Source organism: Chlorocebus sabaeus, chromosome 10 (assembly GCF_047675955.1).
Source record: "Chlorocebus sabaeus isolate Y175 chromosome 10, mChlSab1.0.hap1, whole genome shotgun sequence".
Classification (NCBI taxonomy): domain Eukaryota; kingdom Metazoa; phylum Chordata; class Mammalia; order Primates; family Cercopithecidae; genus Chlorocebus; species Chlorocebus sabaeus.
Window position 1 is genome coordinate 65,888,805 of NC_132913.1, and position 16,511 is coordinate 65,905,315.

The 16,511-nt window shown below is 38.0% G+C and overlaps 1 protein-coding gene and 1 long non-coding RNA gene across 3 annotated transcripts in view; one reads left to right on the forward strand and one right to left on the reverse strand.

Annotated features, from left to right (window-relative positions):
- Positions 1-16,511, reverse strand: part of TTN (titin) — a 270,912-nt gene that overhangs the window by 73,500 nt on the left and 180,901 nt on the right. For both annotated transcript variants that reach the window (XM_073019847.1, XM_073019846.1), the window contains 31 exons: positions 16,013-16,128; positions 15,625-15,924; positions 15,130-15,429; positions 14,910-15,015; positions 14,611-14,807; positions 14,225-14,530; positions 13,846-14,124; positions 12,943-13,242; positions 12,537-12,839; positions 12,061-12,423; positions 11,459-11,761; positions 11,028-11,327; positions 10,635-10,931; positions 10,251-10,535; positions 9,871-10,164; positions 8,264-8,563; positions 7,837-8,145; positions 7,558-7,748; positions 6,735-7,164; positions 5,157-5,465; positions 4,857-5,005; positions 4,737-4,769; positions 4,512-4,641; positions 4,119-4,418; positions 3,708-4,025; positions 2,439-2,735; positions 2,031-2,330; positions 1,632-1,946; positions 1,391-1,539; positions 820-970; positions 448-729 (listed from right to left, as the gene is read on the reverse strand). In XM_073019847.1, coding sequence (XP_072875948.1) covers positions 448-729; positions 820-970; positions 1,391-1,539; positions 1,632-1,946; positions 2,031-2,330; positions 2,439-2,735; positions 3,708-4,025; positions 4,119-4,418; positions 4,512-4,641; positions 4,737-4,769; positions 4,857-5,005; positions 5,157-5,465; positions 6,735-7,164; positions 7,558-7,748; positions 7,837-8,145; positions 8,264-8,563; positions 9,871-10,164; positions 10,251-10,535; positions 10,635-10,931; positions 11,028-11,327; positions 11,459-11,761; positions 12,061-12,423; positions 12,537-12,839; positions 12,943-13,242; positions 13,846-14,124; positions 14,225-14,530; positions 14,611-14,807; positions 14,910-15,015; positions 15,130-15,429; positions 15,625-15,924; positions 16,013-16,128 — 8,012 coding nt within the window. The remainder of the gene's footprint in view (positions 1-447; positions 730-819; positions 971-1,390; positions 1,540-1,631; positions 1,947-2,030; positions 2,331-2,438; positions 2,736-3,707; positions 4,026-4,118; positions 4,419-4,511; positions 4,642-4,736; positions 4,770-4,856; positions 5,006-5,156; positions 5,466-6,734; positions 7,165-7,557; positions 7,749-7,836; positions 8,146-8,263; positions 8,564-9,870; positions 10,165-10,250; positions 10,536-10,634; positions 10,932-11,027; positions 11,328-11,458; positions 11,762-12,060; positions 12,424-12,536; positions 12,840-12,942; positions 13,243-13,845; positions 14,125-14,224; positions 14,531-14,610; positions 14,808-14,909; positions 15,016-15,129; positions 15,430-15,624; positions 15,925-16,012; positions 16,129-16,511) is intronic.
- LOC103217428 (uncharacterized) lies at positions 1,930-13,993 on the forward strand. The gene is made up of 4 exons (XR_012094232.1): positions 1,930-2,635; positions 3,409-3,521; positions 11,017-11,116; positions 13,114-13,993. It is a non-coding gene; the product is annotated as an uncharacterized lncRNA (long non-coding RNA).

The following is a 16,511-nucleotide window of genomic DNA, read 5'->3' on the forward strand; positions in this document are numbered from 1 at the left end:
AAATTGTTAAACATTCATGTACACTTGAAGGAAAGTTGCTTCTATGAAAACTGTATAACAACATAATAGACAGTATGGGGGCAAGTTCTATAAAAAAGTCATATTTATTCTGGGCCATGATTCAGAATACATATTCATGGCCTTCTAGCAATTTGGGAATTGTGTACATGCACTTTTTAGGTTCACTGGAGACATGGATGTATGTCTTCTTGTTAGCATCTGTTTTCTCAATTATATAGTTTGTAATCTTAGACCCACCAAACAGAATATGCATATAATAAAAAAGTAAGGAGGAAATTTTTAGAAATTCTAATAATGTTCAACGTGATTATGGGTGATTTTTCTTATTTTCCAAAATGTTTGTTACATAGCACACAGTGTAGCCTTGTGTAAATATAATAAGAATGTTGGTTTAAAAAGTTGCACAGACAAATTGAAAGTATTTACCTAATACATCAACAATAATTGTCTTCTTTCTTTCTCCGGCTTCATTTTTGGCAAGAAGAGAATAGACGCCTTGATGGCTCCTCTGGCAGTTCTTGATGACCATGGATGAGCTAATAGCTGTGGTCTCAATGGTGGCTTCTTGAGGTAAGGCTCTTTCATTCATGTTCCAGGTGACGGTTGGAGGAGGCTTTCCAGACACATAGGCAATGATTCGGATCACTCCTCCAGCATGGACGACAATTCTATCTCTGACACTGGCATCTAGCTGAAGGTCAGGTAAAACTGGAAGCAATTGAAAATTACAAATGTGATTTTTCCCCCTTAAATATGAAACATAAATACTGATGGCATAAAAGGAGGATTGATAATTACCAAGTCTGTCTTTCATTTCAATGACATCTGTGACCTCTCCAGGTTCTCCAATGCCAGCAATGTTGACTGCTCTAACTCTAAATTTGTAGAATGCTCCTTCCTTTAATCCTGTCACAACAAGCTTTGTTCCTCTCACTTCTTTATCTTTACCCTGGGGAGAAATCATAAACATTTTAAAATTAGAATAGTCATCTGTAGCTTCTTGCTTTAATGACTTCCTAAAGCATCACCAGCAGCCTAACTGTTTACTCTGGGAAAATTGTTGCTGGTTTAGGTTTCAGGGATCAGATACTACAGGCAACACTGAATGGAATAACTTGGCAGGAGTTATGCTTTAACATTATTGTCAAACAATTAAACCTTTATTTATTTATTCCACATTCCAGGATTTATAACCAAAAGATTAGTAATATCATGACTTAACTTTTGATTAGATTTCTGACATTAACAGACATTTGGAATTTGAGTTAAAATTATGCTATTTTCCTGATTTCTTAATCCAAAAAACATAGACAGAAGTTAATGTTTTAGTTTATTCATAGTGCATTTCCTTAGTGCCAAGTTTTCCTACCTTTTCCCATTCTTCTTTTCCTTCTTCTTTATATTCAACGATATATCCAGTTACTTTGGATCCACCATCTTTTAGTGGGGGAGACCACTCCAGATCTGCAGATGATTTAGTCCAATCTGTCACTTTGGGAAATGGAGGACCAGGAGGAGCTGGAAAGAGCCAGTATACATTAGTATTCTTGACTTTCCCAAGGCACTTTTGGAAAATAAGATTTTAAAAAAGGAATGGTTTCAAGGCTTACCAATTGGATCTCTAGCAGTCACTGGGTCTGATGGCAGACTTGCTGGACCCACACCAGCAGCATTGATTGCATATACCCGGAATTGATAGTCAGAACCTTCAATAAGACCAGTCACTTTATAAGAAACACCCAGAGTCATGGCTTTGATAGGATCTCGGTTAACTCTCTTCCATCTCTTTGAAGTAGTGTCTTTCATTTCCAGCCAGTACCCCGTCACAGGAGAGCCTCCATCATATTCTGGCTCTTCCCAGTTGACGGTCATGGAGTTACGAGTCACGCTGCTAACTGTTGGTTTATCTGGTGCTCCAGGGACAGCTGTGAAAAAGATCATATTGATTATAAGAAATTTTTTTGAAAAAGTAAAAATGACTTTGTTTGTGAAAATGTTGTCCTACTTACAGAAGAGGTTTCTTGCTGTTTCAGGTTCACTGTCAAGAGGTTCTCCAATGCCATATTTATTCTGGGCCATGATTCGGAATACGTATTCATGGCCTTCTAGCAATTTGGGAATCGTGTACGTGCACTCTTTAGGTTCACTGGAGACACGGACCCATGTCTTCCTGTTAGCTTCTCTTTTCTCAATTACATAGTTTGTAATCTTAGACCCACCATCATCTTTAGGTGGAAGCCAAGACAGTGTCATTTGCTCTGCTGAAACAGATTCAAATTTTATGGGTCCCACTGGGGGACCAGGACGACCTAAAATGGTTTAAAGAAGGAACCCTTTATCAGTCAGATGATTTTAAAGCCAAATGTTATTTATGAACAGAAAAACAAGTAGTTTTAACCAAACCATGCAATCTTTACCCAGGACATTCAGTCTCATCTCCTTTGATGCTGTTCCCAGATTATTTACAGCTGTGATGGTATATAAGCCAGTGTCACTCCTGCGAGACTGTGGAATAACTAAAGTGCAAGTATCATCCACCACCAGTTTGTTGACATGAGTGTCATAGAGAACAGGTTCTTTGTTATCAGGCTTCTTTGGAGGAGCTTTAAACCAGGTTAGTGTTGGGAATGGCACACCTTTAATTTTGGCCACAATGTTAACATCAGTTCCTTCTTCAACCTCCATGAATTCTGTTACATCAATTGATGGTGGGCCTAGATTATTGAAAAAAAGTTATCGTTACGAGCAAAAAGCATTGAGGGATAGAAAGTAGAATTCACAGTGACTATAAAGCTGTTTGAATCCACCGTAGTCAGACTTTGTAGCTCAGCCCAATGTAAAGAATGGTTCTGTCTTTAACACTATTACACTGGTTTGGGGAGCAGGTACACAGGGAGCTATATGTGACTGTATATCAGGGCTTGCCTCTCTTTATTTGGCATCATTATGCATGTAATGATGCATATTATTATATTCTCATATCCTGACAAAAGGGAAGAGAGGAGATTGTAGTAGGAGAGTATCATGGGACACTCTCTAATGTTTATGCAGAATTATGAAGGGATACATAAGAAGGTGAATTCCCCTTTTAAGAAATATAACTGTTAATAAAAGGGAAGGAATTTTCCATTTTGCTCAAATTTAGGACAGAAATATTCAAAGAGGGTAGCAACTACAGTTTCTTTACACTTAGATGAGAGAATAAACAGATACACAACAGTAGTGATGGTAATTATCAGAGGAAGAATTATTACCATATATATTATATATACTTCATTAAAATGGATATATCTTTTCTCATATAGAGAAATAGAAACTTGATTGTGAAGATAAATGGGTCTCAGCAGTTGCTAAGCAAATGACTAGTTACTTTCTGTCCCTTTTGAGGAGCATGCAGAGAAATTGCTTTAACCTCTGATAAGTAAAACAGCCTGCCATGGAGAAAATTACAGCGAGGAAATTACAGACATCATCTCCTTTGAATAGAGAAAAATTAACAGGTAAGGGAATGTGAAAATTCTGTGGAAATTGAGGGAATGAGTAATTGAATAATGTGCCCATGTCTACATTCAAGCCATGGTGGCTTTCTAAGGTACAGATATAGCTCTTTTAATGTTGAACTATTATTGAACACCTAGGAAGGCAGTCGTAAGGAGGACATTCTTTGTCAGTACATTGGTACTTACATGTCTGGTCTTTGACAGTCACGGGGCCAACAGTGGCTGAAGGCTTGCTGACTCCTGCAGCATTGACAGCTTTTACTCGGAATTCATATTGCCCACCCTCTACTAGGTCTTCAACAGTAAACTGCAGTTCTTCCACATCACGCTTATTGCACTGCCTCCAGGCTTCTTTCTTTGTTCCAGTAGGGTCCCATGCAAGGCACTCAACAATATAGTGGGTAACAGGGGAGCCCCCATCATTCTTTGGGGGTTTCCATGACAGATGCACTGTGTTCTTTGTGATGAGGCCAATTTTGAGTTTAATAGGAGGATCAGGAGGATCTTTAAAAATAGTTAAAGGAAGTATTAAGCATTGTTTATAATAATATACTTCAATTTTGAGAAGATATTTTAAATTTAGATTTTAAAGCTTACATATCGGATCTCTGGCAGTGGTCCTCTGAATGGTTTCCACAGGTGGGCCAATACCAAAACGGTTTTCTGCTCGCACACGGAAGAAATATTGCTGTTCAGAGAGGAGATCAGGCACTACAAATGTGGTGCTTCCACAGTCTGGATTGACTTTGGTCCAGGCTTTTCCATCAATAGTTCTCTTCTCGATAACATAGCCTTTGATCCTGTCTCCTCCATCGTCATCTGGCATCTTCCATGAAAGTCTGCAACTACCCCTTGTGATATCGCTGACTTTCAGATCTTTGGGTGGGCCTGGTACATCTGTTGGATGTAAATCACAATATAAGCAAAGTTCCTTAAATGCTTAAACATGATTTGTTTTTATTCTTTTGCAACTTTCAAAGTCTTTCTTACCCATGACTTTAACTCTGCAATTTGCAGTCTTTTGTCCTGCTTTATTCTTGGCTGTGATGCTGTATTTGCCTGTATGAGATCGTTTACACTCCGGAATAATAATTACTGAGGAGTTTTCAGCAGTCTCGAGCTGTACAAAGAAAATAGTAGTCATACATTGAATGAAATCAGAGTAGTATTGAAGTCAACCATATTTTGAATTATTTTAATTATTTTTTTTTTTACCTGTGAATCTTCAGGTATGTCATGAACTCCATCCTATTAGAAAAGGAGACAGTCAGTTGTAGTATAAATACTCCTCATAGTGATTCAGTGGAAAAAAGAGGAGCATGGTGATTTTCTTACCTTCATTGCTTTCTTTGCCTTTCCATCAAATTCCCAAGATGATTTTGGTGTTGGGCGTCCCTTGATGACAGCAGGAATCCTAATCTGTGAGCCAGCTTTACAAACCAGACAGTCCTGTGCTCCAATGTCAATGAAAACTTCTGGTTCCTCTGTAATACCACATACAATTTAACAGGATTTAACTCATATTTGTCAAAAAGTAATTGAAATATCTTCAATTGAAGAGTAATTGAAAAGTAAATTAATCAATTTTATAATGAGATCCAAAGAGGAATACATAAACTGAGTAAGTACTAGTACCTTGAATATCAGTGGCAGGGATCTCCCCGGTTGTATCACTTGGTTCAGATTCACCAGCTTCATTGACAGCCTTCACTCTGAATCTGTACTTCCTGAGCTCTTTCAGGTTAGGCACCACACATTCACAGGTAGTTATAAGTTTGTCTGGTTCATTTACTCTTTTCCAGTCAGTAGTACCTTCTTCTTGCATTTCTACAATGTATCCTTTGATTGGGCTGCCACCGTCTTTGGCTGGAGGTTTCCATCCTAGTGAGATGCTTGACTTTGTTTTATCTTTTACTTCTGGGCAAGAAGGTGGCCCCGGTGGAACTAATAACAAAAGAAAAAAAAAGCTTCATCAGATTTTAAAGCTGATGAAGTGCTAGAATCTTTTACTACACATGATCATATATTATTTTTAATCTATTAAAATATTAAAATAGAAATGCTAAAAGGAAATACAGTTGGCTTCTAGAGAAGAGAAATAAAGGAAATGTTCTATTTTCCTTTAGTGTTAATGAAAAAACAGAGAAAGCAAACAAATAACTGGGAATAGAAAGACTACTTACTATCTTGTTAGATTTACATTCTATTTACACATGATTGGTGAAAAACTACTTTACTTTTGAGATCCCTTTGAAGAAATTCTACAATAGCCTTTACTGAAAACATGATTTAAATTTAATTTGGCACAATATGAAAATTTTAAAATGATTCCATCAATAGCTAGTAAACCTGTGAACACAAACTAATCTTAATGCACTTTAGGGACAGGATCAGTGTCTACAGTAATCCCATAACAATCCTTTACCTTTCTGAAAGTGCTTTACAATTACAGAAATTCTCTTACTCCACTTGTCTTTTTAATCTTAACTCTTCCCCCTCCAGTGGTTAATATGGATCCTTGCACAAAGCACATGTTCAGTACTAGTTTGCAAATGAATGACTATCTCTTTATATATGTATATATGCTCCACATAGCACTTGAGTATTTAAAATTTTCTTTTTAACAAATAATTGAATTTTTCTTCTATAGAGAATCTAATCAGATATATAGCAAATAGGATGAATTATTAGGCCACAGTATTTTTTAATTTTTGAACTAATCCACTCATAGATCTTTTAGAAGAATTTTCCTCTCTTATTTGACCTCACAGACTACGCCTGAGAATCCTAAATCTTTGTTCAATAATATTATTGAAAAGCTAACAACACTTTGCTTTTTGTTGAATTCCTACTGGAAGGTCAGACTGTTTGGTGGGAGAGATGATTTCCCCAGTATCTAATGAGCTAGAAACTTATTTAAAGTATCAGAAGAGATAGCAGTTTATAGTCCAGGTCTTTATTATTGTGATTCCTCATAAAATATTTTGTTTAATCCAAGAGTTTACAAACTGTATGATTTTATGTATGTGTGTATGTATATATATGTGCCTGTATGTATACATATATACTTCTGATAGTCTATGTGAATATGAACCTTTTTTATTTTAATAAAATAATTTGGCATAGAAAAATATAAGAAATTTAAGAGCAGAATTACCCATTTAGTGACTTTGTGCTTTAGAAATTAGTCCCTAGAAATGGAAGCATACTTACATATGGGATCTCCTGCAACCTCTGGATCTGATGGTTCACTGGGAGGACCAATTCCTGCAGCATTTATTGCCATGGCTCTGAACTGGTATTTAACGCCTTCAATCAAACGAGGAACATTAAATTCCACGCCTTTCAATCCTACTTTGGTTACTGGTGCTCGGCTAACACGTGACCAGTAAGGACTTCCCTCTTCTCTTTTCTCCAGCCAGTAGCCAGTAATTGGAGAGCCACCATTGTCCAAAGGAGGAGTCCAGCTCACTAGCATTGATCCTTTGGTGCGTGCCAAAACTTTTGGTTTTCCTGGAGGTCCAGGAAGGCGATAAGGATCTTGAATGACTACTTTATCTGATTTGCACTCATCACTGATTCCATATTTATTCACTGCCCTGACTCGGAACTCATACTGACCATTGGGGATAAGTTTCCAGATCTAGAAATTAGAAAAATAGAAATTTATTGAAGAGAATATACTTATGTTGATTTTCACTCATTTAAAAATTCAACTTATTTTGGGAGGGATGACTATAAGAAGAAATAAATATATAGACTCAAAACATGGGAAGACAGAGAAAAGGAGAAAGCTTTTTAAAAATAAAAATATGTAGATGTATTGTACCTGATAGTGGATCTCAATTAAAAGAGTATCTGTGTATCAAACATAAGGAGCCTTATGTGTATGGGGCTAAACACTACAATAACAAAACAGCAGCTTATTGTGTGTGGTTTTGAGTTTAATTATCAAATTCCAAGGTTATACTAAAATGGCATCAAACCAGAGTAATGTACTTTTAATGTGTTTAAGAAAATATTTAGAAGAGTTTACCCCATATCTTTTCTCTACAGCAGTGTTGGTGACTTCCTCCCATTCTGTTTTCTTCCTACTTGCATCACGTTTGTCAATAACATAATGGGTGATTTCACTGCCACCATTATCAAGAGGGGCATCCCATGTCAAGTAGCAAGATTCAGCTTTAATGTCAGTAACAGCAAGGTTTCTTGGTGGGGATGGGCGGTCTGGAAAGGAATCAACAGAGAATATTGAGAAGGCAATTCTTAAACAGACACTGGATGCCTTTTTGATGTAAGAAAGCAAGTCACCTACCATATACTTCAACGTGAACATTTCGGAACACTGAGCCAAGGCGATTGGAAGCAGTAACTGTGTAAGTGCCTTTGTCTTCCCGGACCGCTTTGGGAATGCTAAGCTCAGTTTTTGCCTCACTTCGGGATACCTCTTCCTTGGTTATCTGAAGTGCCTCAGTGGGTTTTTCAATTACAGTTTCATTTTTGGACCATTCAATCTTAGGCATTGGAAGGCCTGTCACATCTGCAGGGATGTGGACAGGCTCTCCTGCCTTAACTTTGATGGTGTCTCCTCGAACACTCAGACGCAACTTAATAGTTGGAGGCACTGCAAAGAGAAGAGAAAGAAAAAAAAGTAGCAAAGTCATAAGGACATTTTTTCAACTTATGGGATAAAGGCACACTGTAAAATGCATTAAAATTATTATTATATTCAGATTTCGCACCTTCATCATCTTGTATGACTACATTAAGAGGCAGGGATGGTTCACTTTCACCAATTTCATTGACAGCTTTGACACGGAACTCATACATTTGGTGTTCATCAAGATTTTCAACCAGAAGAGATGTAGTTGGGCAGAGTCGCTTGTTAACTCTTTCAAAGTCAGGTTTGTCGTGACGCCGTTTTTCAATGATATATCCTTGGATGGGACTGCCACCATTACTGCGGGGCTCTTTCCAGTCAAGGGTGATAGTGGACTTTGTCCTTTCAGTGTATGTCAGCCTCTCTGGAGATGTTGGAGGACCTTTCGCCAGAGGCAAGTGAAAATGATTAGCATGAGATAAATATTCATATAAGAAATGATATTTCACTTCAACTTAATTATGTAAAAAATAGCCTTCTGTTTGGCATAACCTTACATCCTTATTTAAAGTCATTCCTAAAACTTGTCAGTTGCCAAAATTATAGACATTCATATAGACAGAATTTTTCTTAGCCAACTTTTCATCAAGATTATCAGTGAAAAATAAATCAAGGGCACATATGCTTTTTCATATTTAACATTTTAGATTATTTACCTTTGTAACTGGGGATGCTTCTAATTCTAATGAACTAGGAAAGTAAGTCTGTGAAGTTTTGCTTTGAATGAGCAGCTGAGAGCAAAGTGTTTTTTCTTTTATTAACAGATAGTGGGAATGTCTACGAACATACTTTGAGCCATGTTGCCTCACATGTGGGTTCAAAATATGATGGAAAGAGGATTTATGTAATGCTGCTGAAGTTTTCTTTCCTGAAGGACCAAACTAAGAGTTAAGCTTTCAGTGGTTAAACTAGACCCAATCCATACTTGTTCACTATTATTGCAACCAGAAGGAGTGGAAGCTCAGCTCTGTTGTGGTGCCTCTGGCACAGCCTGTGGTATATTGGACATTCATAGATGAGCTGCAGCAGTGGTATAGGATGTCATTTTTTTTTTTTAGGGAGTGATGGTGAGGGAATAAGTTCTTCTGTCTCTTGAGGAATGGGTCTTCCTCAAAGGTTTTGCTTTCTTAGATGGGATGTCAGTGCGCATTACTGTGTGTGCAATTTTAGTGTTTCGTATTGATTTCTGGGAGATTCCCTCTGATTGGTTTTCTGTTATTTGGAGGCTGTTTCTGGTTTTGGGCCTCTCTATTCTTCCTGTATGGGGACTTTTTGAATATAGAGGAAGACTAAGGCATTTATCCTTAGGCAATTGTCTAATCTTTTCAAAGAATATTGAGTTCTCTTTCACTACTAGGCTAGTAAATTTTAAAAACCCGACTTCCAATGTGTTCTACTGGAGAGACATAATATGTCTAAACTACTTCTAGGTTATTATTAAGCCCCTGTAGATCCAAGTTTTTCAGTACAAAAAACCATGCATGATTAATATACTTACAGTCACAGATTACACTGAAATTATAGCAAATATGATATCTTTAATGTTGCTAATAGTTTTTTGATTTACTTCTCTTGTTACTCTTTAGCTATAGATTTTGAGACTGTTGGGAGTTTGAAGCCATAACGCTCAGTAAATAATATAACCAGAAGCAAAACATTATTCTGTAAACACAATGAAACCTCTTTTACCTAGTGGATCAACTGCAAGAATTGGTCCTATTTCAACAGGAGGGCCACAGCCAAACTTGTTCTTGGCAATAACACGGAACTTATATTCTTGTCCCTCAAGCAGACCTGTGATGTCACATTTAGATCTCTCAGTCTCTATTGGTTGTCTCCAAGTATGCATCTTAGCATCTTTTCTTTCAATGATGAAGCCTGTTATTTCACTTCCTCCATCATCTTCTGGATCAGACCAGTTAAGTAGACACATTTTTCTGTTTGTTACAACAGGTTTTAAATCAAGAACTGGACCAGGGACATCTGAAAACAAAACAAAGCCAAAAATCAATGTAATAAGATAGTAACATTTGGGAAAATCCTATGAAAATCAATGCAACATTCCTTACCAAAAACTTCTACCCTGGCTGCTGCAAATTTGGAACCACAGCTATTTGTAGCTGTAATCACATATCTGCCATGGTCTTTTCGCAGTGCATCCTTGATAATTAGTTCAGATTTGGTTCCGACATTGTCTATTACAACGCGGTCTTTATCCAGCTCCCCTTCTTCTTTGGTCCATACTTTTGTAGGTACAGGGCGACCCGTTACCACAGCTGGAATTCTAAGAGTCTTCCCAGCCATTATTTGTATTCCACCCTTGACAGAAACATCCAGTTCCACAGTTGGAGGCTCTGTTGAAAGAGAACAGTCATACATTAGCCCATGAAAGATTAAAAAATAGTCCTTTATAGAGAAAATATCCATAATTTTATTCCAATAATGTTAAGTACCTTGTGGTTCAGCCACAGTAACAGGTTCTGTTTCTCCAGGCGGTCCTTCCCCTGCGACATTGACGGCACTCACCCGAAGTTTATAATCAGCACCCTCTCGGATTTGTTTGACTGTGTACTGACGGACCTTGATCATCTTCTCTGTGCAGCGTGACCATTCATTTGTGCCAACCAACTGCTTATCAACAAAATAGCCAATAATTTCCCCACCGCCATTGAAAGCTGGGGGTTCCCATTCTAGTTCAATAGTCGTAGAGCTTGTGTCAGTGACTCTCGGGATAGGTGGCCCAGGCGGAGCTAGAATGAATGAAGATATAAAAATCAAACTCCCTGATGATTTTAAAATGTACAATAACTTGTTCCACTCCACCTTCTTCTTAAGGAACTACTTACAGATTGGATCATGTGCTGTTTTGGGATCTGAAGGTGGACTGAACTTTCCAGGTCCAGCTGCATTTTCAGCACATACTCTGAAGACATAGGTGAGTCCTTCTAATAAGCCATCTACATTGGCTTTCAAGGCATTCAGAAGGCTTTTGTTGACACGAGACCAATGTGTACTATTAACTTCACGTTTTTCAAGCCAGTAACCCAAAATGGGACTTCCGTTATCTTTTGGTTCATTCCATTTCACTAGCATACTGTTGCTGGTAACATCTTCCACAATGGGCTTATCTGGTGCATCAGGTGGTTCTGATAAAAAAAAAAAAAACACATTTGAATTAATTCCCTAATATGACATAAAATGCAATTTTACAAGCTGTAGTAATTATATACCAAAGTACATGGTAAAAGGCAAACTTTAGATGCCAAAGGAAACTTACCAAATGGATCTTTAGCTACAAGTGGCTTTGAAACACATGGTGGACCTGGCCCAAATCTATTTTCAGCTCTTACACGGAAGAGGTACTCTTTTCCTTCAATCAGTTTTGTTACTGAATATTTGCAATGTCTAAGTGTTGAAGTGACAACAATCCATTCTGAGTCAGGTTTTGTCTTGTCTTTCTTTTCCAAAGTGTAGTTTATGATTTCACTGCCACCATCATCAAGGGGTGGTTCCCATTTACAAAGGACTGAGGTCTTTCTGATATCTTCAAATACAAAGTTGATTGGTGGTCCCGGTGTATCTAATATTTCAAAAGAGAACAGTAATCAAAAACATGTGTGGGAAGGGTTGCTGTGGAAAATGTAAATGTGAGCATGCTCCTCTGACATGATTTCTGGTTTCCCCACATCTATCATTGTATTCTATTAGCTAATAAATAACAAGGTCAGGTGATTTCTTTTACATGGCCAGGAGATAAAATATGACTGAGGATAACTTGCTGAAGCTATGTCCCATTTCTTTTAACTCTCCCCCAAACTTTTTATTTTTATGTTTTACTAAAACCTTTTTCAATTGGAAAGTGTAGTTTTAATGACTCACCTAACACACTGACAGTACAAGGAGCTTTTGCGATACCGTGGTCATTTTCAACTTTGATCATATACAGACCATGGTCAGGTCGGAGAGAATCTCGGACGCGTAGCTGAGATTCTCCCTTTTTGCTGTTGTCAATACTCAAACGCTGTGTCAGAGGCAGGACAAATGGTTCTTCTTCTTGAACTTCACCCTTCCTTCTTCTAACCAAGGGTGCTGCACGCTTCTTAATTTCCTCTGGTACAATAGCATTCTCATCCTTTATCCATGTAATAGTTGGGTAAGGTGATCCAGAAATACTTGCATCAAGTGCTATTTCATCACCTCGTTTCACTTCTAGGCTTGTTCTCAGAATGACTTTGGGGGCATCTATAATGATCATAACCAATAAATGTTTTCAGTTCTGATGAAAACAACTGACAAAACATTATTTTCATTTATTTCAAAATGGGAAAGTGGCAACTCCATTAAACAAAACTTACCAATGGGATCTACAGCTTTGGTTGGAGGAGTAGCCCGAGAAGGTTCACTAATACCCGCGGCGTTCTCTGCTCGCACACGGAATTGATACTCTTTCCCCTCTTCAAGTCCTTTTGCTGTATAGGTCAGGATTGGTACCAGGTGTTCATTGCATCTCTTCCACCTTTCTTCACCCTTAGCAATCTTCTCTATGATGTAGCCCATTATCTTGCTTCCTCCGTCATACAAAGGTGGCTTCCATGTAATAGTCATTGCCTCTGCTGTAGGATTATGAACCTCTACATCTACAGGTGGATCAGGGGGTTCTGAAGAATAAGAAAAAAAAGTTAGTATCAGGAAAACCACCTTCTTAAAACAAAACTATGGTTTATTAGTTCTTAGCCATAGTACATCCATGCCCAAACTTACGCTTTGGATCTTGGGCAATGACTGGATTTTTCAGTTCAATATATTCTCCTCCACCAATCTTGTTGACTGCTTTAACACGGAAGAAGTATTCACCATTTGGTATGAGATCCTTCACAGTCCACGACAGTTTATTCTCACCAGACATGACTGGTATATATGTTCTTCTCCCAGCTTCTCTGCGCTCCAGGACGTAATGAAGAATTGGGGTTCCACCATCAAATTCTGGAGGTTCCCAGGTTAACTTACAAGAACTCTTGGTAATGTCACTTGCTTTAATATCTTTGCATGGTCCAGGTAGGCCTATTACAGAAATGGATAATTATTTTAGTAATCCTGAAAAATCAGCATTTTAATAATGCACTTGTCTCTAAGTGGGGCTATCTGTATTTTGGGTAGGATAATCTTTGATGTGCTGGAGTGGCATTCACACTGCAAAGCATTTAGCATCCTTGGCTCCCAACTACTAAATGTCAGTGGTATCTACCCCAAGTCTGTGTGCCAAGGAAAAATGGCCCCACAAATATCCAGACATTATTTGCAGAGCCGGGGGGAATGCAGAAAATGTTACTATCCCTGGTTGAGAACACTATGGGAAAATGTGAAGCTGTACAATTAAAAAATTGTGGTCATTTCAATATTCTTTGGGTATGCTAATATATTTTATTTAAATTAGTATTTCACATGCAAATAATTAAAACTAGTATAAATTACTCTAATAAGAGTTTAGCAATTTCATCTCTTTAGAATTGTTTTACTTCTCATACGGAAAGACATAATCAGAAGTGACATTTAGTTTACAAGTGGCCAGTTCATGAAGTCATTTATACTGTTAATAGCACTGCAAAGTTAACTAATTTCCTCTACATGTGAAGAATGTCTGGTGTTTCTTCAAACAATGATTACCTATGACTTTGACATTGATTGAGGCTGTTGCTGAGCCGAGCTTATTCTCCAGTGTAATGGTATAAACTCCGGCATCTGCATGGACACTCTTGGGAACTTCAAGGTGGGCTGAGATGTGATCATTCTTCATTGTTAATCTATCACTTGCTTTAACTTCTTTGCCATCTTTATGCCAACTAACAGTTGGAACTGGGACAGCTCTGAAGGGAACAGGAATGCTTAACTTTTCACCTTCAATAACAATAATGTCATGAGTCTCCAGGTCAATTGTTGGCTTGCCTGTAAGATATCATTCGAAAGAGCAAAAAAGAGAGTATGTCAAAATGCAATGCATGAATAAAGGGTATTTTATTAACTGTAAAAGACATTGTGCTCTTACAGTCTGGGTCTTTGGCAACCACATTTTCAGAGATTTCAGATGGCTCGCTGACACCAATAGCATTGACTGCTCTCACTCTCAGGACATATTCTTTGTCAGGAACAACACCTTCTTCAACCTTGAATTTCAAGTCCTTTATTGGGCGAGAATTAACTCGCATCCATTTCTCAGTGCCTACTGGACACATTTCAACATGGTATCCTATGATAGGACTTCCACCATTTTTCTCTGGAGGCTTCCAAGCAATGGCAATGTGTTTTCTCCCAGCATCAGTCACATGTAGGTCAAGGGGTGGTGAGGGAGGACCTGTGAAAAGAGTGAAACATTCATATCCACCGTCTCATCAAGTTCTAGACAATATCTTGTGTATAATCAGCACTACTTACTTGTTGGATCTTCAATGGATAGGATTTCTGTGGGTTCACTTGGGTGGCCAACTCCAGCTTCATTTTCAGCCCGAACCTGAAACTGGACCTCTGTTCCTTCAATGACATCGGTTACTCTGAAGTTACAGTCAGGTCCTGCAGTCTTTCCAGCTTTCACCCAACGGGTACCTAACCTTTCTTTCTTCTCAATGATATATCTATTGAAATAACAAAGCATTTCATTAGCATTAATGAAAAAACATTGTTGAGATTTTGCAACCAAGTGTAAGTTATTCTTTATAAATTAATTCAAATTCTACCTCTGAATTGGTCTTCCACCATCATTTTTAGGTGGCTCCCACTTTAGGTCAACATGTCGTTTTGTCACATCAACCACTGCCAGGGCATAGGGTGGTCCAGGAGTGGCTGAAAGCAAAATAATCAATGATTAGGAAAACCAGAGGGAAGGTGATAATCTCCTGTCACAAAAATTAAGTGTGAGAGCACTTATTGTCACAAAGATTAAGTGTGAGAGCATACTAAAGGTGTCTTTGGCCAGCACAGAGTCCTCAATTTCGGTGTAGTCACTTTGTCCTATAGCATTTTCTGCAGCAACTCGGAACACATATAAAGAGCCCTCAGTCAGCGGGGTGACTGTGCACTTGGTGTCCTTGACAGTGGTATCCACTGTTTGCCAGCCTTTTCGCCTGACGTCTCTCTTTTCTACAATGTAGTTGGTGATGGGGGACCCTCCATCTTTCTCAGGAACTGTCCATTTTAGGTCTGCTGTATTTTTTGTGATATTAATAACTTCAAGCCAGCGTGGTGGTGATGGAGGATCTGAAAAAGAAGGAACGAAAACAAATTCATTTTTGTTTTATTACCCAATAGTCAGTCTGAATGTGCAGGCAGTCATTAAGAAATAATGTAGCCAGGAGGAAATAATAGTAATGAATTTTTCATATTTTCTCATATCGTAGTTCATAGGCAGACATTAGAAGAATTTACATACCCCAGACGTCAAGAGTGACTTACATAGCTTCTCCCGGCAAAGCACAGGGTCGCTGGGTTCACTGGGTTCACTTTCCCCAGCCTTATTCACAGCTCTAACTCGGAATGAGTATTCCTGTCCTTCCATGAGCCCTGGGAGCAAGTGCTGAGTGGTGGGAACCCCTTCCGCCACTCTGACCCACTCATCTGTCCCAGTCTTCAGCATTTCAATGATATAAGACTCAATCTTTGCGCCTCCATCGTGTTCTGGTTTTGTCCAATTCAACCTTACTGATGTTTTGCCTACATCTTTTACAGTTGGTTTTCCAGGAGGCCATGGAGGATCTGTAAGCCAGTGAAATCATTGTTTAGGTTTGTCAAAAAGGAGTTCATATGAGCTTCAAAATAACCACAAAAATTATATAAATAATACCTATGGGATCCTTTATTAAGATTGGTTCAGTTGATTTGCTTGGTTTTCCAGGTCCAGCAAGATTTTCAGCCAACACACGGAATCTGTATTTTTTCTTATTGGTGAGACCTTTCACTCTGAATTAGGAACAAAGTGCATGTGTAACATCATGGTAAGAAGCAGAAGAAGCCTATGTTTACTTTACACAGAAGAGACTAATTTATTTAAATTGTGAAAAGATGATTTGGAAATTTAATTGAAAAGCACTTCAATATAAATTAAAGTTGCTTTTTAACAGACACACTTTAGACTTGGCCACACATACCAGTCTAATTATAATATCTATGACAATGATCATTATCATAATGTACTGGAGGATCAAATACTTTGAAACTTCCTGAAGGTTAATATTTTAGAGTAAACTAAGAAATGTGCCCTTGAATGGAATTTATACAATTTTTCAAATTATGAGGTAATAGCAAATATGAGTAAAAGTAGTTTAAAAATGTTTTAGCAATAT